Raw genomic sequence first — 22,236 nt, forward strand, 5'->3', positions numbered from 1 at the left:
TGAGGTGAAGAGCCACTGGCCAGAGGCAGGAAGCCATGCATATGCCTCCCATGGGAGCAGTGACCTGGAGCCCGGTGAGGAGAGAGGATCAGTAAGCTATCATGAAGCGGAGGTAGATATCCAGGTCCTCATCCAGAAACCAGGCCACCACCTCAGCCTCCATGTCCCTCATAAAAAAACCAGGATGCTGGCCAGATTGAAGCAGAAGGCTAGGTCCAATAGGTGGTCACGAAGAGCTGCAGTGTTTGAAGTCTTGTCATCTTCCTGCTGGGCCATGTCCACAATCTGCCACATCTCACCCACTGAGGAGGCCACAAAGTGCTCTTCAAAGTGCTCTTGATCCTGGTCTGGAACAAGGGAGAGGGGAAGGCACTGAGGGGGCTGATCCTAACCTGCCCCTACCCCAACCCCAACCTGTGCCAGAAATGGGACAATGTTGGAGAATCTGGGAAGAAGTTAGGGCCTGGGGCTTTTAGCCCAGTTGTGCAGACCCTGTCCTTGACCAAGGGGGCAATGCTCCATCTAGAGGTCTCTTCCCATCTGTGTTCAACCACAGCACACACACCCCATTTCCACTTCAAACTGTCTCCTCCAAAGCACAGTGCACCATTCAGAGATGGAGGGACCACCTTAGAGAAGGACGGAAACCAGAGACCCTTCCCAGACAAATGCACCCATGCCTCTACACACACAAGACGCTGCACTTTCGGCTAGCCTGTGGTGTGCCCCTGAATATGGCCCTGGCCAAGAACCCTGCTCTAAACCCTTTCCCTGACCCTTTCACACTACAATAATAGGGGGCTGGGCTTGTCTCCCACAACCCAAACCTATCTCAGGTTTCACTCCAGCCTGATAAGTAGTGGGGGACTGACTCCAAAGAGACCTGATCCTTAGCTCCAGACAGCATCCTCTCTTCTCTACCTACCTGTAGAGGGTATCTTCTCGTTCTGACTCCTCTTGTTGGGGTCCAGGCTGCCTTTCTGAGGCTTCACTCCCTTGACCCACAGCAGCAGCAAGATGGTGGCCAGGAATGCTGCCCTGCAGAGCTGGGAGCCCAGGGAAGTCATGGGCCTGCCCATCTGCTGCCTTTGGCCTTCCCTACTCCCCAGTGCCCAGCTGGCTCCCCCGCCTCCCTCCCCTGCCCCTGTTCCAGCCCTTACCGCTTCCCAGCACCGTTTTCTTCCCTTCCCTTCCATAGGACCTCTGACTTCATGAGCTTTGTGACATCACAACCATGGGACTGCCCCTCATTCAGGTCATTAGAGAGTTCCATTGTCAGGCAAGAAAGTGGTGAGTAGCCAGCAGCAGATGGCAGAGGCTTCTAGGATGATCGTAGTGGGTCATCCTGTGGAGAGCAAACAAATGACTGAAGAGTTTGCCAAGTACTTTCACATCCATTTTGTCATGAGATCCACATAGCAACCGGGACTCAAAGTCATAGGATCATCATACCCATTATACAGATGAGGAAACTGAGCTTCCCAAAAGACATGACTCTTGCCCTTAGCATCACCCAGACAATAGGGGTAAAGCAGGACCCTTGACCACCTCTTTTCATTCTAGACATCACCTCTTCCTCTCTTCCATGTGGCCTCTCTCCAAGGAAAGTGGCTTGTAGAGGCTGAGGCCCACAGCAGATGTGAAAATATCCGATCCTCAAGCCCTGGGCTGTACATGAAACTCAGGCCCATCAAAAATGAGGGAGGTGGAGAGGCACAGGTGGAGAGGCACAGGTGGAGAGGGAGGAAAGTGTACATGGTGTGTGTATGTGTGTGTGTGTGCGCGCGTGTGTGAGTATGCACATGCGTGCGTGTATGAGAGACAGAACAGGGTCCCCTCCACCCAAGCAGAAACCATTCCCTCATTCCTCACCCTCCCCTAGACTTTCCTCTCCCTGAGCCTTTGCCCTCTTGTACTGGTAGACTGAAACCCCGCTTCTCTAGTTTTATAGCCTCTTATTATTCTCAGATACAAAGAAAAACTTGTTAGATGCTCATTCTCTAAACTCCTTGCTCGATGGAAGTAGAGTCCTTAGAGAAGAACCAGTGTGGCAGAGAGGTGAGGATCCAAACAACAGATCTCAAGAAACCTGCCTCAGTGCCCCAGGCCCGCCATGCCCATGAACCTGGTGAGCACAGATGTGTTGGCAGTAATGGGCTGTGGCTAATTACCTCCTGGAGCAGAGATGGTTTGGGATGGAGTGGGGAGGGGTGGGGTGAGCTTGGGAGTTAGGAGGAAGATCGGCCTGGACAACCAGAAACCAGTGCAGGCCATGAGCTACAGGAAGGGTGCTGGGGCAGGTGGGAGAAGACTGCAGGCACACCTGGGCTATCACAACCAGCTCACACCACTCCTGGAGCCCATGCATCCCACACCTGAGTGAACCACCAAATGCAGGGGCTGGGCCATGCACAGAAATGTATACCCTTTCTGGAAAGAGAATTATAGACACGGGAGTGCAAGTGGAGACTCCTTCCCACAGATGGACCCCTGCTAGCAGATGAGCTCACCTGGAGGCTCTCAATGCCTCTTGTTTTCTTCCTGCTGATCCAGCCCAGGTGACGAGGTGACTGGGTAGTGGTACAGGAGGTCACTTGATGGTGGGAGAAGAAAGATTCAAGGAAGCAAGTGACCCTGCTCACCCCACCTTGCACTCATTGACCTTCAGGTCCAGGAAACAATGCTTGGGTGGAAAAAAAAATCACTAATCTGGTTACTTTGGGGGAGGAGCGTCTTGGTTCCCGGCAAAAAGAGAAGCCCTCTCATGCTCTGTGCATATCGATAGGGAGGGCTGCTGGGGGTGGGGCACGCTGGTGTGGAAAGAACTGGGTTGTACTGACCACCATTCCTCATATTTCCTCACTACCCACCTGCCCCATTCCCTGCGCTGGAAGAGATAAATCCTGCAGGAATGTAATTGTTTTTATTATAAAAGTATTTGAAAGTAGGAAAAGCAAAAAGGGCTAGTAATTCCACCATTCAGTGAAAATCACTATTAATGTTTTATTTTTTTAAATTTTATTTATTTATTTTTTTTTAAAATATTTTATTTATTTATTTAACAGAGAGAGAGATAGAGAGAGCAGGAACACAAGCAGAGGAGTGGGAGAGGGAGAAGCAGGCTTCCCGCAGAGCAGGGAGCCCGATGCGGGGCTCGATCCCAGGACCCTGGGATCATGACCTGAGCCGAAGGCAGATGCTTAACAACTGAGTCACCCAGGCACCCCAATCACTATTAATGTTTTAAAGGGTAGTATTTAAAACCTTTCCCTACATGGTTGTGGGTAACATGGAGTGGGAGAGTATTTCCTAGAAAATAAAACCCAGGTATGATTCATTTTCTTTCTCCTCATCACATCAGAACATGAGGTCTGACTGGTTTGGCGCCAAGGGGCTCTGGGACCTGACAGTGTAATGAGGGGCTCTTTGGCCATCATTGAGTCTCCCAAGACTGCAGGGAAGCTGCTACCTGAGGGAGAGGGGTCGTAGGTGTTTGTGTCCACAGAAGGCTGAGGGAGCATGAGAAGGAAGGAGGGAGAAATAGGGTTGTGGTGGGGGATATGACAAGGGTGGAGGAGTGAGGGGAAGAAGCCAGAGGAGAGCAAGGAACTCCTTAAAGATGAGGCGGTAGAGTTGACCCCCCACGCAGTCAAAAATCCCAGTGTAACTTTGGACTCCCCCAAACATAACTACTCATAGCCTACTGTTGACTGCAAGCCTTACCAAAAACATAAACTGTCAACTAACACATATTTTGTATGCTGTATGTATTAGATATTATATTTTTGTAGTAAAGTACACTAGAGAAAATTGTTAAGAAAATCGTATGGAAGAGAAAATATGTTTACAGTACTGTACTGTCTTTATCAAAAACTATCCACATAGAAGTGGCCCCGTGCAGTGGGCCTGGGCAAGTGAGAGGGTGGAAACCCAGAGGTGGGAGCCCGTTCCTGGGCCCCCCTCTCTCCCCCACCCAAGACCCAAGGACAGAGCCCTTGGTAGCGAGCCCCCCTGCACCTGCTCTGTGCGGCTCTGACCGGGCCAGCCCCTCCCCGCCCCCACCGCCTCCAGGATTAGCTTTATGGTTTGAGTGTTGCCTCGGCAGGCAGGTGCTCCTTTCTCTGCCAGCCCCCTGCTTATCAGTGCATCTACAACCCCCACCTCAACCTTATCGCTCCGTCCATCTCCTTAGACTGGAAGTCCCAAGGCTTCAGAGGCCATTACCATCCCACACCGCCCCAGTCCCCAGCAAAGCAGAAAACTGCCCTACAAGGTGACCGCCTCCCCCTTCCCGGCTGGCACCTCCCCACTCCCTGGGTGAGAGCATGCTTCCTCCTGTCTCTGGCATCTCTTCCTTTCCTTATTTGTCTCCTTTCAATTCTCCTCTAAAGGTCGTTTTGTCCATCCTTCAATCTTACACTAAAAGAAGGGGGGGTCCCCTGCTCTTGAAGACCCCCAAGGGGAAGGGTCCCAGCCCATGTCCCCCCAAGTCTCTTACATCTGTGCAGGCAGAAGGTTCTCAAGAAACAACAGGTTGTGGTAGATGATTTGGAGCTAAATTTCCAACTTTAATGCCAGTTCTAGTTTTGCTACTAGCCACGGGCCATCACCCTCCCCCTCTGTGCTCTGTCTCCTCATTAGAATATAAAGAGAGCCCCCAACCTATTCCCATGTACCTCCCTGGCCTCCTGAATGACTCCAATTCAATAAATGCATTTACAATCCGAAGAGAAATGGAACCCATCCTATCAGAAAACAACACGAGGTCTTCTGTCCTCAATCTTCCCGCCTACTCATTCCTGGAGAAAGTCCCAAGATTTCTCCATCCACCACCTTGGCTCAGCTCCTATGGTTCCACCTCTGGGGTCTCCCCTGACCGGGGATCCACGAAGCTGGGAAGGAAGACAGAGGAGGGCGGCCCGGAAGCCTCCAGGAGGCTGGCTGTAGGGTTGAGGACAGAGACAACCACAACACGGAGAAGCAGCCCCTTGGGGCTTGGAGCCTATCTGTGGAAGGAGAACCAACAGTCCCTGAGCTCTTATGATTATGCTTTAAGGGACACTTCCATGAGACAGTACAATTATTGGCCTGATTCTACAGATTGGAAGACTGAGGTGCAGAAAGCTCACCTAACTGATCTGTAAGGGCCAAGAGCCAGAATTCAAACCAGGACCTGCCTGATTGCTGAGCTGGAGGGCTTCACTTTCTTACTGTCCTGTATCCCAGTAAGTGCTCACCTTGCTTGTGGGGCCCACCTTCTGGGCTCCATCCTTGCTTCCCCTCTATTTTCCACGGTCTCACCCTCCCTCACCTTCCCCTGTCTCACTTGGGGCCCCAGCCCCCTGCCAGGAACGAAGATCCCTCCCCTCTCCCCTCCCAGCTCTAGGGCAGGTTCTGTGCCCCAGGGGCTCTCTAGAAAGAGCTCCGCCTCCTCCAGGTAAAGCTGCTTTCTCTTGGCAGGGCCCCCAGTCCCCTCAGTGCACGCAGGCATGCACGCGCGTGCGCGAGCGCACAGACACTCACACACACTCCACCCACAAACCGCACGCTGCATACACAAGTCACACAGGAGATAGACTCTCAGTCCCAACCCCAAACAGACTCCGCCTCCTCCTCAGTTGAGGAGTCCCAGACTGGCTCCTTTTACCACATTCCCTAACCTGCCAGTGCCTGAAAGGAGAAGATATGGGGGCTCCTCCACCTAAGGCAGAGGGACCCTGGGTCCAACTCCAGAAACTGCTGGCCTCCTGGCTGGTCAGAGAGCAGGACTGGGATCAGCACGTGGACGAGGCCCACATGCTGCAACAGAAGAGGTAGGCGCCCCAAGTCCTGCTGCATCCCACCCCTCACTGACCTCCGAGCCCTCCGATCCGTGCGGGTGTATCTCCCCCTTGGAGCAACCTGCCATTCAGTGCCAGGCACCGGGCTGTACCCAGCCCACTCGTTACAAACCCCAGCTGCCTCTTCTCATGGGCAGGGCAGGAGGAGACTCAATGCAGATTCAAAGCCAGGGACAAAATCACACCACAGCTCTAACCTGCCCGCCTGGTGGCGGAGGGGTGCGGGGGACAGAAAGGGACCAGACTGAGGAAGCCTGACCGCGGAGAGAGGCACGTGCAGGCTGAGGGGGAACAAGTTACTGGGGGAAGGCATGAGATCCTGCAGGGTTTTGAAGACTTGTTGCCTTGAGAAAGAGTGAGGAATTCCCACGAGTATGAATGAAAGTTGACTGTGTGCAAAAGGGGAGGAGAGTTCTGCTTTGTATTACATCTGGAGCTGACCAGCTGATAAGGGAAACTCAGCTTATCTACCTTTTATTGAGAGTCTACTGTATCCAGTCCTTATCCTGAGGACACGGAGATTGAATGAGGCCTGTGCCTGCCCCTGGGACGCCTTCAGGTCAGGTGGGGCTGGTACACCTGGGGACAGATCATTTTATGGAGAAGTGGCCAGGGCAGGGACCCATCCTGCAGGTGGGCCTCTGCCTCCGAGCATTTGGGGAACTGGTCGCCCATCAGAGAGCTGCCTAGGGATTGGGTGAGCAGACATTAACAATCTGGGGGCCAGCCAGGGCTGGCTTCATGCGCGGCTGGCCTCTACGGTGGCACAAGATCCCTTGGTTTAATGAGCTGCTGTTGTCGACTTGAAATGCTTCATTTTTGAACAAGGAGTCCTGCATTTTCATTTTGCACTGGGCCTCACAAATTGTGCAGCTGGCCCTGGGTACACTCTAAGCCCTCATTTGGGAAAGGCTCCCTGCTTGCTCACCAACCCCCACCCCAGGCCCTGTGAGGGAACTTTTGGCCTCCCTACCTCCCTCCAAACTTCTGGGTGAGAGTAGGGCCGTCTTAGAGAAAGAGCTGGGTTCTGGACCTCCCCTCTGCAGACAGCGGTGGGCTAGAGGCCTGGCTGCTAGGGCTGTGTGCAGTACCCTTGGAAGAGGAGGAAACTCTGGAACCCTAGCCCTGGTTGCCCTGAGCTGGGCGGACCCCCACTAGGTGAGATGGGGAGGGGGCTGGCCCTTACTCTGCTGGTCCCTCCTGAGAGTACTTTTCTAACTGACAGACTTGAGCTCCACCTTTAAGATAAAAAGCTTCTTTAAATAAAAAAGTTCTTCCCCCTGGCTCACAGGACAATGGGAAGAGAGGATCTGGGGCCTTGTGGACATCATGGGAAGCACTGGTCAGTCTGTTTGTCTGCCTTTCATCTCTCCCTCATGACCCTCACCTGCCCTGTGTTCACCTTGGGAGCCCCCACGTGCTTGCCCAGCAGGATGGGCTTCAGCTTTATCTCTTGTTTGGTTCAGCGAGGAGGGGAGAAACAAAGATTAATTGACAAGAGGTGCCTCAGGTTGGATGTCTCCACAGGGTTTCTCCCACTCCCAGTTGCAGAGAAGCCCGAGGCTATGCTCCTCCTCAGGCAGGAACAAGGTAAAACACAGAAGGACTAGATCATCTGTACCCCACGCCAGAACTCCCCCCCCCCCCCACAACAGGGGTATGTACCTAAACAGCCCGGAGGGTATCTGGAATTTTGGCAGCTTGTAAATCTCCCAAGTCCCAACAACTGGCCCATTTTTGCCTCTCTGCCCCTCTGGTGTCTCAAAGTTCCCCTTGCCCAAGGAGAGCTGGTTCAGCAGGCCTGGGAGCAGGGGTGAAAACACTTACTCAGCTAAGATGGATTCAGCCAGGCCAGGCCTGATGGCCTCCTGTCAGGGTCACCAGGGCCACTGGCTCAGCAGCTCAGGCCTTCTGCCCCCCACGAGTCTCCCACCCACCTGAGCCTTCAGCACCCTCCGCCTCCCCCGCCCCCAACTGGGAAGACCTGGTGATGATGCAGCCACAGCGGGAGCCCTGAGCCCGGCTCTCATCCCAGTCTGACCCTCAGCTAGATTCCAACAAACAACTCTTTCCAGCGTGTCACTGTGCACCTTGTGTGACTCGTGTCTGTTCCACGTAGAGAACGTCTCCGATCCTCTCTCTGCCGTTGGCCTCTGTGATTCTGCCTCCACCCGACTCATGTTCGTCTTCTCCCAGGATCCAAGAGTCTCCGCTGCTCCAAGCAGCCAAGGAAAATGACCTGTGTGTCCTGAAGAAGCTTCTGCTGGACCGAAACTGTGACTTCCGGCAGAGAGGTGGGACGCAGCTGGAGTGTGACGGGAGGGGGGCCGGAGGGGCCTGCGCGCCGAGGAGTTCCGCAGGGCTGGTGGACAGTCCCTGCAGCTGGAGCCCCTTCCCCGAGGGGCTCCGGGAAGTGCTTGACACCCCTGTCTTACCCCGCCCCAGGAGCCTTGGGGGAGACGGCGCTGCATATCGCAGCGCTCTACGACAGCCTTGAAGCGGCCCTGGTGCTGCTGGAGGCGGCCCCGGAGCTGGTCAAGGAGCCTGCCCTGTGTGAGCCGTTTGTAGGTGAGGAGTCTGCGCAGTAATGCGGAGACAGGTATGGGAGGGGCTGATGTCACTCTTAACCTGGGCCTCTGAAGGGGGTGCTGGGAAGGGGTGACTGAAGGTTCAGGAAGGTTGCCCTTGAGTTGGAAGGAATGTAGAGGTCCTGGTCTTGGCCTTTAGCATCCAGGACTTTCTCTACCCTTCCTTATTACCTTTCAACTCCTCTCATGTTCCCTGAAGGACAGAACTCTGTTTCTCTCACAGCAACATTAGAATGATCACATATACCCCTTACCACAATAGTCAAGAGTTGGGGGCAGTGAGGTGGACAGCCTATGGGACTAATCGCCCTCAGTCCCAGGCCACCATGGTGGGCCGAGGGCAGAAATCTATGCCAGGACCTGTCAGGGACCTCCTGTCTGCCAGTGGGATGCTGTGTCCCTGGGAGAACTGGGGCCACACCCCGTGACTGAGAGCTGTCTCTGGGCCAGGTCAGACTGCACTGCACATAGCCATCGTGAACCAGAACGTGAACTTGGTGCGAGCCCTGCTTGCCCACGGCGCCAGCGTCTCTGCAAGAGCTACAGGCACAGCTTTCCGCCGCAGCCCCCGCAACCTCATCTACTTCGGTGGGAGCAGGGCCAGGGCTGGGAGGAGGGGGGCGCGGGGAGGCGGGCAAGAGCAAAGGCAGGGGGGCTGAGGCGGGCTCTGGCCCTGGGAAAGCTGCAAGGGGCCAGGCCTTACAGGGCTTAAGGCCAGAGCCGGTTCTCCCCACGGCGCTTGCTCCATCCCTGCCTCCGGTTCTGCCGACAAGTGTCACCAAGCCCAGAGCTGAGACGTGGGGGGCAAGGAGGCGGTCGCTCAGGGACACTGCCCGTCCGATCGGGCACTCACGCCACGGCGCCCTCTGTGTCCACAGGGGAGCACCCTTTGTCTTTTGCTGCCTGCGTGGGCAGTGAGGAGATCGTGAGGCTGCTCATTGAGCACGGAGCTGACATCCGGGCCCAGGACGCCCTGGGTAAGAGCTGGGGTCGGCAGGGGACCCGGGATGCCGGGGGCCGCGAGGGCAGGGCCCCGGGCGGGCAGGGCAGCGGCGGGGCCTTGGGTGCAATGGCCACGCGACACCGCGTCCCGCCCGCAGGAAACACCGTGCTGCACATCCTCATCCTCCAGCCCAACAAGACCTTTGCCTGCCAGATGTACAACCTGCTGCTCTCCTACGACGGGCGCGGGGACCACCTGCAGGCCCTGGACCTCGTGCCCAATCACCAGGGTCTCACCCCCTTCAAGCTGGCCGGAGTGGAGGGCAACACTGTGGTGAGGGCCGCTGCCCTGGCCCCACGGCGTCCTCCTAAAGACCCTTCTTCCCGAGCGCCCCACAGGGCGGCGTCCCTTACCGCGCACTCCACCGCTAACCGGCAGCCTCCCTGCCCGGGGGCTTGGAGAACGGCGCTCCTGGAGCTCTGCTCTGGTGCCCCGCAGTGCTGTTCCCTGGGCCTGTCCTCTTCTCTCCGATCTTTAGAGGGTCTGTGGGAAAGAAGGAGAAGCAGAGACAGAAGGAGGTTCACGCACCCGAGGCGTGGGGATCGCTGGCTGCCCGTTGGTGCCGAGGAGCGGGCAGCGGCCCTCTTGGGGGGCGTGGTTCCCGCGGCCGCTTCTCCCCCTGACCCTCCGGCTCCCCGCTGTGTCCTCGCAGATGTTCCAGCACCTGATGCAGAAGCGGAAGCACATCCAGTGGACGTACGGACCGCTGACGTCCACTCTCTACGACCTCACGGAGATCGACTCCTGGGGGGAGGATGTGTCCTTTCTTGAGCTCGTGGTTTCCTCCAAGAAGCGAGAGGTACAGATGCTACAGCGGACCAGGGGCTGTCAAGTAGCTGAGCAAAGCCTGTCCGTTTCCTTAGATCCTGGGTCCAGACACTTCCCTGCCTTTTAATAGTTGGGGATGCGAACAGAACCCTTGGGAGAAAAGTCCAGTCTGACTGCATTTTCCCTCTGCCCATCTACAGCCCCTCTGCTTACCTTTGTCATACTAATGTTTTAGCTGAAGACCTCTCCAAATGGAAGTCGCTTCCTATCATTCATTCATTCACTCCACACTGAGCACCTTTTGAGTCCCATCTGCTGTATGAGACTACAGAAATAAATCACAGTTCCTCTCAGTCTGCTTCCTCAAATTCTGGTCACTGTCCTTAGTAATTGCAATGGGTACAACATATGCCATCAGAGAGGTCTGGATTATGCACAGTGGCAGCAAAATGGAGGTCAAGCAACTTGTACTGTATGGGCCAGAGAAGATGTCACAGAGGAAGGGCTTGAGCTGAGTCTTCAAGGGGGAGTTTGAAATCACCAGAAAGGAGAAGAAAAAGAGAGCTTTCCAGAGTGGGGGGAACAACTGACACCATTCAAATAGTACTGAACTGAGTTACAGGCAGGAAAGGGAAATTTGTTGAAGACTCTAGTAGAGAGGAGATAATGCTTCGAGCCCTCAGGAACCTCCAAAATAGTGACAAGATATAATTTCCATTGTTTATCTGAGACACGGCAATCCTAGGAACACTTCTAGGACTGTAAAGCTCAGACAATTGTTAGTAGTGACAGACAGAAGAAAACTTGAAAGGTCAGTTTGTATGATTTTGCTCAGAGAATATTCCTGGAAACAAATAAACTTCAAGCAGGATTTCTTAGAAATTAGAACCCCTTAGATTCTAAGGGGTTCTGGGTGTCTCAGTCGTTAAGCATCTGCCTTCGGCTCAGGTCATGATCCCAGGGTCCTGGGATCGAGCCCCGCTCCGGGCTCCCTGCTCAGCAAGGAGTCTGTTTCTACCTCTCCCTCGGCCTGCCACTCCCCCTACTTATGCTCTCTCTCTCTCTCTCACTCTGTCAAATCAATCAATCAATCAATCTAAAAAAAAGAACCTCAATCCCTCTGCATGAATTGTGCCAGCACAAATCCTGGGTCCCCAGTTTCAGTGAGCTCTCAGTGTTCTCCAACAGGTTTTATTCTTGCCTTGATCAACTACTTTTCCCTTCCCTCAAAATTTCGAGCCCCGCTTACATCCCTCCCAGCTCTCCCCCTTAGCTCCATCAGAAGTCCAGACTCCCACATTACGGCAAAAACAGAGGCTCTCTGGATGGAGCTGCTTCCACTTCCTGCCCTGACCTGCCAAACATCTTAGAAACTGCCCACTGCCTCTCCTTCCCTCTGGGTTCATTGGAAAAGATATTCTTTTTGCTAATGGTTAATTCCTGCAGCTATGCTTTGAATTCGACTTTTCTTACTTTCTCAGGTGCCTCATCCCCTCCATCCCCCTCTCTTGTTTGTGCTTAACCCCTCACCATGTACTTACATCAGAGCCCCAGCCCACCCTGGGGGCTTAGGTTATGGCCACATCCAACCCTCTGTGCCTGTATTGCTCCTCTCCCGTCCACGACACTTGCAGAGCAAATGTGACTGCTTCCTTGCTTGACCCCCCAATGCTCCCCACTGCATTCGGAAAGATCATTCAAACTCCTGACTGTGGCATTCAGAATGTGCCCTGGTCTGCCTCTCATCTATATTACCCCCTTATAACTCCTGCCTGCCACTCCCCACAGGTCCTCTCATGTCCCCAGACACACCTAGCTTGCATTTGCAGATGACCTCTCCCACCTCCCTGCCTTGGCAACTGCCACTACTTCATGGGAAGATCTTCTCTAGCTCCTTCTCTTCACTCTACTAACTACCGCTCATCCCTCAAAACTTCACTGGTGCTCGACTGCCTTGTTTTACTTCTGTGACAGTTCCCCTGCAGCACTCACACGAGGCTCAGCGTAGAGTGGAAATTTACTAGTTGTCTGAAAATGAAATGGCTAGCTAACCAAATGAAAGACGATGGCGCTGTTAGTGCCCTGCCTTCTGGGACCGGTGGGAAATCCTGCACGCCTCACAACACTGGTCACCCCCATCTATGCTCTCCTTCCATGCCAGGCTCGCCAGATCCTGGAGCAGACCCCAGTGAAGCAGCTGGTGAGCTTCAAGTGGAAGAAATACGGGCAGCGGTACTTCTACATTCTGGGCGCCTTGTACACGCTCTATATGATCTGCTTCACCACCTGCTGCATCTACCGCCCCCTCAAGTTCCGCATGGGCAACCGCACAGACCCCCGGGATAACACCGTCCTCCAACAGAAATTACTGCAGGTGACGCTTCTTGGAAGGGGATGGAAGGGAGTGGTAGCAGGGGGAGTGGATGCTTGGAGAGCAGAGGGGGAAGTCGGGAAAGGCACTCTGCACTGAGCTCCAGCAGCTGCAGGCTCCTGATCACCCAGACACAAATCAGGCATGAGATAGGAGACCAAAAAAGGCGACCTAATGAGCAAAAGTGCACTTGTCCAAGGAGCTGCTGTGGTTTTTCTTACTAACCCTGAAAGAACACTTGGTATTATGAACACCATACATTTGTCAACTTCCTTGTAATTTGCAAAGCCTATTGTTCTAAAGGGAGGAAAATTGTGCTCCAGGTCCATTTCTGAGTCCATTTCTGGTCTGTGAGGGCAACACAGACATCCCTCCTGGCCTGTATTCTCCTCTGTCAATATGAGGGCGTTGGCAATAATGTGTCTGCTGTCTGACCACCTGTCGGATCTGCTGAAGAAGGATGCCTGGATTAAGTAGCTGGTGGAAGTAAATAGTTTTTGAGGTTCCTTTGACGCCTGTGGGCTTGCCATTCTGTATGTCCTTCAGAGACCCAGGGTGGTGAGGATGGCTCAGTAGAGGTGTAGAGGAGCTCTGAGAGTCTGCTGTTGAAGGGAGCAAACTCTCCTTTGTGGGTGACAAATGAGTAGACTCTAGTGAGTGCTCCCAAACGTATGTGGTCAAGTATGGCTGCATTGGGTTGGTTTACCGTTCATGGGTAACCAAATTTGTTGTCCCAGTGACCTGAGATCGCCAAAATTGAGTGCATGTACATGGGCAGACAGCAAAAGACAGAGGAAGAAGAATTTTTCCAAGCAAGTAAGAGCTAGGTGACTGGAGATTTATGTTCCACCCAGGCTGGGCCAGCCACAGGTATGATGGAGCCTAGGCTAAGAAGAGGGATCGTTTGGGTCAGAAAGAGGACATAAGCCGCTGGCCCAGTCAAGGAGCAAAAACCCTGAGTCAAGTTAGTGGAAGGCACAGAGAAGCAACAGAGTAGAGCCTCACTGTACCCCAGAGTAGGTCAAGACACTCCATCTCTCTTGCTTCTGTAACTGCCTCTCAGTATATATAGTGTGCTCATGGATCCAGAGCCAGTCTCTGACTGAGTCGGATTTGCTGTCTGGGGAGGATGATCCTGAGTGTGGTGGGGCTGCCTTGGGTGGGCACCAGTGTGCTGGGGGGAGGTTGTGTCCCATGCGTCTCAAACTGGGCATGAAGGTTGGCCCCAGTATGGAACCCACAGAGGGGGAAGTAAGGACATTAAGGAGATGGCCCAGTGGGGTGGGCGAGGGACTAGAAATGGGGAAAACTCATACACATGAATGAGTTGAGGGCAGCTGGGCTTTTCCAACCTTCCAGGCCCTATTTCTCAGATGTGTTGTTTTCCCAGTCCTCCTTTGTCTTAAGCTTACCTGGGATTTTCTGGATTTAGAATGTAGATAGCATTCTGGCCTAAGAGTTGGGTGATGCTGAACAATTGATTACTCGGAGTCTCTTCTCTATGTGCCCCCTTTCTCTTTGGCACAGGACTAACCTGTTCCTTTGATCCAGATAGTCTCTGTTTAGAAGATCCCCTCCCCCTTGCTGCAGGACTAGGTGGAGCATAATTATAGCTGGGAGCACCTCCCCTTCCTTCTTTTTTTTTTTCCTCTTCTTTCCTCCCCAACCCTTACCATCTTTACCCTTTTGTCTTCCACCTAGATAATAGATACTTTAGGCCAAATAGGAGACTCTTAACTTTCAAATGTTCTTTTCCTGGTGGGAGGGAGGGGCTCAGAGATTAAGAATGCTTTTGGAAGGGGTTCAGGTAGCGAGGACTACCAGTGGAAGCTCCCTACTGTTTGGCGTTCCTCCTTGAGCCTTGTCCTGAGTTTCTGGAATATCTATGTCCTCTTACTCAATAGTAAGCCCATCTGGATAATATCAGGGGCTCCTGAACTTATCACCATGATCTGAAAGATCCTGCTTTCACAATGTACCAGGCTTGTTAAATAATAGGAAATTCTCCCTTTTTTCCCCCTACTTTTTATTACTTGAGAGTCTTAGAAAAATGAAAATGCACCAGTAGTGTCTTGACTTGATTAATATAATTGTTGACATGTTGGTTAGCCCATGGAGCTTTATCTTAGACAAATGAGTGCTTTACTATCCAATTATACTAATAAATCTGGATGCACAGGGCTCTCAGTCACTGAAGGACTTCCTCTGTGGATCTCATGGGATCCAGAGAAGTTACCAGGTTCCATGAGAGCAGCCCAGCATCACCTTCTCAGGACAGTTGAAACGAGAGGAAAAGCTCATCTGTTCATTGCAGCGGCGCAAACGACAGAAATGCAGACAGAAATGAGGATGGAGTGAGTGTGTCTGTCCAGTTTTAGAGATATCTTAGGGGGTTACTGCACTCTAAGGTGCCTCATTGTTCAGCCATAAAAGTTGTGCTTTTCCAGAGTTTCCTAAGAACTCTATTAATTGAGTTGATTTCCTACCTCCATTCAATGTCTACTTGGTTTAGGCAGAACGATATGCACTGTAACGCTAGTTCTCTTGGGTTTCCAGGTGAGCGGAAAGCGCCAAGTGTAGGGGTCGGGTGGCTTGGGTTTTAGTCCTAACTCTGAAACCAAACAGTTGTTTGACCTTGCACAGATCCTACCTCTTACTAGATTGGTGGCTTTTAACCAAGATGGGAAACTGGTAACCATACTAGTTTCTAATAAATCAGAATGTCTGAGGCTGAGGCCCCCTGTCAAGGGTCTTTTTAAGAACTCTTTGAGTGATCCTAATATTCAGCCAGGGCTGAGAACTACTGGCTTTTGTTTCTGATACCTATTCATCTACAACTTCCCAGTCTTAAGTCAATCCCTCTGATCCTTTAGATTCCTGATGTGCTGTTCAGCAAGAGGGCAATGCTCTCTCGTTGAAATTCCTCTTTGTCTCCTGAAGATTTCCTCGATCTCTCTCCTGCCCTTTTCCCAAAAACATTTCACTAATTTGTTCATTAAGCAAATAATCATAGAGAGCCTATAGAGCCTGGACATTGTTGTAGGCATTAGGAATTCAACACGGTCTGAGCAAAACACACATGATCTCTGCCCTTTTGGAGTCTACAGACTGGTTTACCTTAGGTAAATGAATAGATATTTCATCACAACCTGTGATCGTTACAAATCACATTATGGTTTCATATGACAAGAAAAAGGACAGGATGCTACAAGAGCTTGTAATAGGGGCCTAGGCATGCTGAAAAGCCAGAGGCGGCTTCCCCGAGGAATATACCAGCTAAAGGTGGGGAGTTAGTCCTAGGCAGTAAGCATGCACCCAAAAAAACCCTGCCGCAGGAAGAACTTGGCCAACATCTGAGAACCGAAAGAAGAGCTAGAGCACAGGAGCTGGGCTGGGCGGGAGCTGCCAGATGAGGTTGTCTAGGCAGACCCTGCTCAAATCCTGAAGGGCCTTGCAGGCCATCTTGAAGATTTTACTTTCTGTGCCAAAGGTAATGCGAAGCTCAGAAGGATTTTAAATAGGGGAGGGACTTAACAAGACATTTGATTTAGAAAAAAAAATTTATAAGCTGGAGAACAGATTTGAGGACACCAGAGTGGATGTGGGGAGACCAGTTAAGAGGCTGTTATGGTTCAGCAGCAAGAAATAACGGTGGGTTGGCCTAGAGATGGGCTGGGGGTCGGGGGTTTGGCATCACTACAGCACAATGGATTAGATGCAGGGGGGCAGGGAGCAGACTGTAGCATGAATGACTCATAGATTTCCATTCATTTAAAAGAATGAAATTCTGCCATTTGCAAGGACATGGACGGAGCTAGAGAGTATAATGCTAAGTGAAAGAAGTCAGTCAGAGAAAGACAAATACCATAGGACTTCACTCACATGTGGAATTTAAGAAACAAAACAAACAAAGGAAAGAAAAGAGACAAACAAAAAAACCCCCACTGTTAACGATGGAAAACAAACAGATAGTTATCGGAGGGGGTGGGTAAAATAGGTGAAAGGGATAAAGAGTACACTTACTTATCTCGATGAGCACCAGGTGATGTATGGGATTTTTGAATCACTATATTGTACTCCTGAAACTAACTTAACACTCGATTTTAACTATAGTGGAATTAAAATTTTAAAAAGGAATAGAAAGAACACTGTCCTAAGAATAACTAAGAAAGCAGAAAACAAATTGAATAATTCAGGAATCATTTATTAAATATTTGCTTTGTGCAAAAAAAAAAAAAAATTGTCTTCCACCTGTCGTGGTCAGTGGGATTGATTTGTCTACACGTCATTATTCCTCACAAGCTGTGAATGACCCAAAGCACCGCAGCTATTTGAAAACCCAATTGACATCCAGCTCTACACAATGCTGTTCAGGGATCCTAAGCACTTTATTGTGGGATAAGCATAGCAAATTAAAGAGGAAAAGAGATGAACAGAAGAAGGGAGGCTGGTAGGTAAAAATAACACGTGCTGAGTGCTTGCTTTTTGTACTTTACAGGCATTTATCAGTGCTTGGGGGAGCTGGTTCAAATGCAGATTCTGACAATAAAGTTCCAGTGCGACCGGAGATTTCTAACTAGCTGCGGGGGGGGATGCTGATGTTGTGATTCTGTGGACCACTTTTTGGATGACAAAGCCTTACAGCATTTAATCCACATAGATACCCTAATTATTAAGGAAAAAATATCACCATTTTAAAGACGATCAATCTGAGGCCAGGAGGGGTTAAGTACTTTGGCAAAGACACTCAGCTGGAAAGGGCAGCCCTGGGATCAGGGATTTGGTCTGCTTCACTTCCAAACTTCGCCTTTCCCTACCAGGCTAGGTCATTTCTTTCTCCAGAGTGATGTGCTGGATCCCAGTCATCTTTCTTAGTGGCCCAATTGCCTGAGAAACTCATGTCTCTGGACTTTGAGGGCCCCTCAGGGCCTGCCACAAGCTCAACTTTGTCCAGCTATACCTCATCTCTCGCTGTCAGGACAAGGGACGCCGAGTGTGAGGGGCAGCCCTGGTTAGGAACCCCTGCACACTCTGGAGGATCAGAGTAACCCCTCATTATGAGCCAACAGGACTCTTTCTGAGAACTTCATTCCTTTGCCAGCTGGGGTCTTGGGGAGGAAAAGAAGGTCTAGGACTGAAATTTGAGCACTGTTTCTGCTGTCTTCCCACTTCCTCTGGGTTGCCCACACTCCCTGCCCGTCTCTGCAGTGGTGCAGGTGACTCTGACCCTGCTATGCCCACCCCTTCTGGGCATTTTCTCCAAGGCTATGAGCTCAGCCAGCTGGTAAATGAGAGCAAGGTCATTAGGCTCACCTCCATGAAGTATGAATGATCAGCCTCCTCAGGGGATTTGGCTGTTGACAACTCCTGAAATTCCAAGGCTTATGATGATGTAAAGAATTCCAGTCATTAATGAAAGACATTTATTTTTAGAGGAGCCGGGTAGAGGATTTTCTCAGTGCATTAATAATGCCAGGCCCTCTTAGGTGACCTTGAGCTACAAATCTCAAAATCCTGGAGAAGCCCAGTTCTTTGTGACCTTTTCCCCATTCGCCTCCAGATGGGCTTCCCCAGTCCCGCTTCCCGATTCCCTCTTTATCTCCCTTCTGCAACTCTCAGATCATGTTCAGCTTGCCCCTGCCTGCTTACCCCCTCCTTTCCCTCCTTCCTTCTTTCAAACCAATGGAGCCTCCGCTACACTGTGCACTGTGCATTGTGGATAAAAAGGGGTGAGATGCCCCTGCTCTCAGGGAGCTCTGAGATTACGGGCGAGGCACGGAGTACCCCGACAATCACAGTGTGCTGGCTGAGGTCCGTAAGCAGAGTGGTGCCAGGTGCCTATGGGAGAACCCCTGAGCTGGGGTGGAGGGGCAGGAGAGGAGCCCCAGGAGGAATGCCATTACCTGACTCTTAAGCCTTAAGGTGAGCCAGGAACTATGATGGAGGAGGGCATTTTAAGAAAAGGGCACAGTCCACGCAAAGGCCTGGCTTAACACCCAAGGACCCGAAAGGTCCAATGTGGCTGGAGCCTCACACAGAACATGGGGACATGGAGGAGGAGCCAGGCCAGCAAGTGTTCTGTACATCACGTGTGGTAGTCCAGGTCTTATCTTTTTTAATCCTCATCTCCCGGTGGCCCTTCTAATTAAAAGAATACAGGCATGTGATTTAAAAAATCAGAGGGCAGGTATAATGAAGAGCAGCAGTGTAGGGGCCGGCCCCTCCTGACACACGTCTTATTCCATGGAGGCACCAGTTTTACCTCTTTCAGCTTCTCATTCCTGTTGTTATCTCCACACTGCTGAATAATATGCTTCCATCTTTATTCATTGATTAAATTTAGACATTATCGGTGGACTTTCTGCTATGATAAAGACCTAGAGAGCACCCCCATTCCCATCTTCCCTTAATTTCCTTTTTTTAAAGATTTTATTTATTTAGTTATTTAGTTATTTATTTGAGAGAGAGAGAGAGCATGCAAGTGAGGGGAGGGGCAGAGTGAGAGAGAAAATCTCCAGAAGACTCCCTACTGAGCACAGAGCCCCACATAGGGCTTGAGTTCACGGCCCTGAGATCATGACCTGAGCTGAAACCAAGAATCGATGCTTAACTGACTGGCACCCCCCTCCCTTTCACTTCTATTCTGAAGACTTCAGGGAACCAGAAATGGTAGTGAGCAGAGAAGCCATGTGATGACATTTGCATTTTAGAAAGACCAGTCTAGAAGCATGGTGGGGAGTGGGGCAAATGAGGGAAATGGCTTCATGGTAAACCGGATGACAGATGCCATGGGTTTGCATTAAGGGAGTAGTGCTGTGAATTGAGGGAAAGGGTAGCATTTGAGAGAGAACTGGGAGACTGAATGAACAGGACCTCGAGAATGAGTGTCTTCTACTTTACTTTGCCAAACACAACCTTGATCCCAAAGCCCTTTCATAAAGACCACAAATCCCAAAACCTGTGGTTCAGCCTCTCCATACAGAAAATCTTGAATACAATCTCCAGAGAATAAAGTTCTCAAAAATTCAAAGGAAACTCATTCCCAGCTTGAGTTTAGGGTTTAATTCACAGAGGTGGTTAATGAAGGGGGAATTCTTGTTATCAGTTCAATAGACATTTGATAAACCATTCATCAAAATTCAATGCTCCTGTCCATTTTTAAAACGCGAAAATCTCAACTTTGAAAAGAGTTATCCCAAAATGAGAGCCAACCTTATATACATCGGTGTGAAACATTAGAATTCCCCTTAAAAACGAAAGAAAAACAAAGTGTTTTAAAAGCCCAATAGTTCCATTACTTTTTCATTTTATTGAGGTATAATTGACAAAGAAAATTGCAAGATACTTAGGGTGTACATTGCAGTGATTTGGAGTATGTATACAGTGTGAAAGGGTTCCTACTGTTTAGTTCATTAACACACTCATCACCTCACATATTTATCTTCTTTGTTAGTTTTTGGTGAGAGCAATTAAATTCTACTCTCTTAGCAAATTTCTTTTTTTTTTTTTTTTTAAGATTTATTTATTTATTTTAGAGAGAGATGGAGAGCACAAGCAGGAGGGGCAGAGGGAGAGAGAGAATCTCACACAGACTCCCCGGTAAAGGCAGAGCCCCATGCGGGGTTTGATCTCATGACCTTGAGGTCATGACCTGAGCCAAAACCAAAAGTCGGACACTTAACTGAGCCATCCAGGCACCCCTCTCTTAGCAAATTTCAGTTATATAATACAGTGTAATAACCAACTATAGTCATGTTGTACGTTAGGTTCTTAGGTCTTATTCATCTTATAGCTTTAAAAGTTTATACCTTTTTACCAACTTCCCCCTATTTCGTCCACTCCACAATCCCTGGCGACCACTTTTCTATTCTCTGTTTCTAGGATTTTGACTTTTTTTTTTTTTTTTTAGATTTGACATATAAGTGACACCGTGTGCAGTATTTTTCTTTCTCTGTTGGGCTTATTTTACTTAACATAATGCCCTTAAGGTCCATCCATGTTGTCCCAAATGGCAGCATTTCCTTCTTTTCTGTGGCTGAATAATATTTTATTGTGTGTGTATATATATATGTGTGTGTGTGTGTATGTGTGTATATATATATATATACCATATTTTCTTTATCCACTCATCCAATGATGGACACTTAGGTTGTTTCCATATCTTGGCTATTATGAATAGTGCTACAATGAATATGGGAGTGCAGATATCTCTTCAACATCCTGTTTTTATTTCTTCTGGGTATATGCTCAGAAGTAGGATTGCTGGATCATATGGCGGTTGTATTTTTAATTTTGTGAGGAACCTCCATACTGTTTTCCATAGTGGCTGCACCAGTTTGCATTCCTACAGTACATAAGAGTTCGCTTTCTCCACATTGTCACCAATATTGTTATCCCCTGTTTTTTTGATGATATTCATTCTGTCAGGTGTGAGGTGATATATCATTTTCATTTAGCATTTCCCTGGTGATTGGTGATGTCATGCTCCATTATAGGTCTTCTTTGGAAAAATATTTATTCAGTTCCTCCGACCAGTTTTTAATTAGATTGTTTGTTATTTTTTGCTATTGAGTTGTATGAGTTGCCATTATTTTTATTGCAACTTTCACACATATATATTATCTTTTACTTTCTAGAGAGAGCAATTAAAGACAAATAAAACCCCTTACATGAGGGTCTTGTGTGGTGATCTTGGACAGCAGTGAGGAAGAGAGCCCTCAGGAGACTGCGGCACTGTGCGGCCTGGTTTAGGGGAGAGGACTTTTGGGGACAGAGTTGTGGAGGCAGCTACTTTAGGACAGTCAGATCCCAGGTGGAGCTGTGACAAAGCTTGGGACACCTGTTACTCACTGGGGAACTTGTGCAGAACTCCTACTTGGTTTGTTTTTGTTTTTGTTTTATTTGAGGGAAAGAAAGAGAACTCAGGGTTGGGGTGGGGGACAGAGGGAGAGGGAAAGAGAATCTCAAGCAGACTCCCCGCTGAGCACAGAACCCCCGTAACGGGGCTTGATCTCCCCACCCTCAGATCATGACCTGAGCTGAAACCAAGAGTCCGTCTCTTAACCATCTGAGCCACTCAGGCACCCCAGAACTCCTACTTGTAAAGGAATCTGTTAAACAAGCAGAGGGGTGGTGGTGAGGGGAAGCCCCAGAAGAAGATTGTGGTGAAAACTGTCCCCAACCTTCTCCATCAGTTGGGGTTTCACCTTTTCATCTCCTGAGGGAATAGCCGATGCCACTCTCCCACCGTCCTCTAGGGGCGCTGTGATCCCCCACAATGCTCAAGGCCAACTTGTTCGGTTCCTTCACTTAGTTGAGTCAAGAAAGAAAGGTTGGTGGCAGTTTTCCAGACATAATTTAACCAAGATACAAACTTGTAAAAAAGAATTCAGAATTTTTGTACAGACACATATTTGGCACAGATGCAGTTATTTTATTTCTATATTTAATGTTATTTTGTTTCTATAGTTAATGTACTTATTATTTATCCTACTGCTCACTACCTGATTCTCAAAAGGAGTTGGAATGTTTTACAAATAAAGAGAGATGCTATCAGAACATTAAAATAAAGAAAAAGAACAAGGTCCATGAATTGAATTTCAGGACCAAGGTGGGGGGATTCAGTTAGAGAACAAAAACAAAAACAAAAACAAAAACAAAACAAAA

At 50.0% G+C, this 22,236-nt stretch overlaps 2 protein-coding genes across 2 annotated transcripts in view; one reads left to right on the plus strand and one right to left on the minus strand.

The window, feature by feature from the left end:
- Window positions 1–168: 168 nt before the first annotated feature.
- On the minus strand, window positions 169–1,067 carry LLCFC1 (LLLL and CFNLAS motif containing 1). Its single transcript, XM_045865184.2, has 2 exons — window positions 926–1,067; window positions 169–347 (listed from the first exon to the last, which is right to left on the minus strand). Exons 1-2 carry the CDS (start codon window positions 1,065–1,067, stop codon window positions 169–171), a joined length of 321 nt encoding a protein of 106 aa, XP_045721140.2.
- A 3,949-nt stretch (window positions 1,068–5,016) lies between these two features.
- TRPV5 (transient receptor potential cation channel subfamily V member 5) overlaps window positions 5,017–22,236 on the plus strand; it is a 30,013-nt gene continuing 12,793 nt past the window's right edge. Inside the window, exons 1-8 of the mRNA XM_064575842.1 lie at window positions 5,017–5,813; window positions 8,037–8,134; window positions 8,286–8,408; window positions 8,879–9,016; window positions 9,307–9,405; window positions 9,529–9,704; window positions 10,084–10,230; window positions 12,361–12,573. Coding sequence (XP_064431912.1) covers window positions 5,686–5,813; window positions 8,037–8,134; window positions 8,286–8,408; window positions 8,879–9,016; window positions 9,307–9,405; window positions 9,529–9,704; window positions 10,084–10,230; window positions 12,361–12,573 — 1,122 coding nt within the window. The 5' untranslated portion in view covers window positions 5,017–5,685. The remainder of the gene's footprint in view (window positions 5,814–8,036; window positions 8,135–8,285; window positions 8,409–8,878; window positions 9,017–9,306; window positions 9,406–9,528; window positions 9,705–10,083; window positions 10,231–12,360; window positions 12,574–22,236) is intronic.

The sequence above is a fragment of the Mirounga angustirostris genome, unplaced genomic scaffold (genome assembly GCF_029215605.1).
Source record: "Mirounga angustirostris isolate CCGP_5_RB_7025 unplaced genomic scaffold, mMirAng1.0.hap1 SCAF_12, whole genome shotgun sequence".
NCBI lineage: Eukaryota > Metazoa > Chordata > Mammalia > Carnivora > Phocidae > Mirounga > Mirounga angustirostris.

Excerpts from the sequence above, each read along its gene's own strand:
- LLCFC1 (XM_045865184.2), bottom strand. The coding sequence starts at position 1,067 with ATGACTTCCCTGGGCTCCCAGCTCTGCAGGGCAGCATTCCTGGCCACC. Across the intron at positions 348-925 it reads CGAGAAGATACCCTCTACAG|ACCAGGATCAAGAGCACTTT; the intron begins GTAGGTAGAGAA and ends CCCTTGTTCCAG.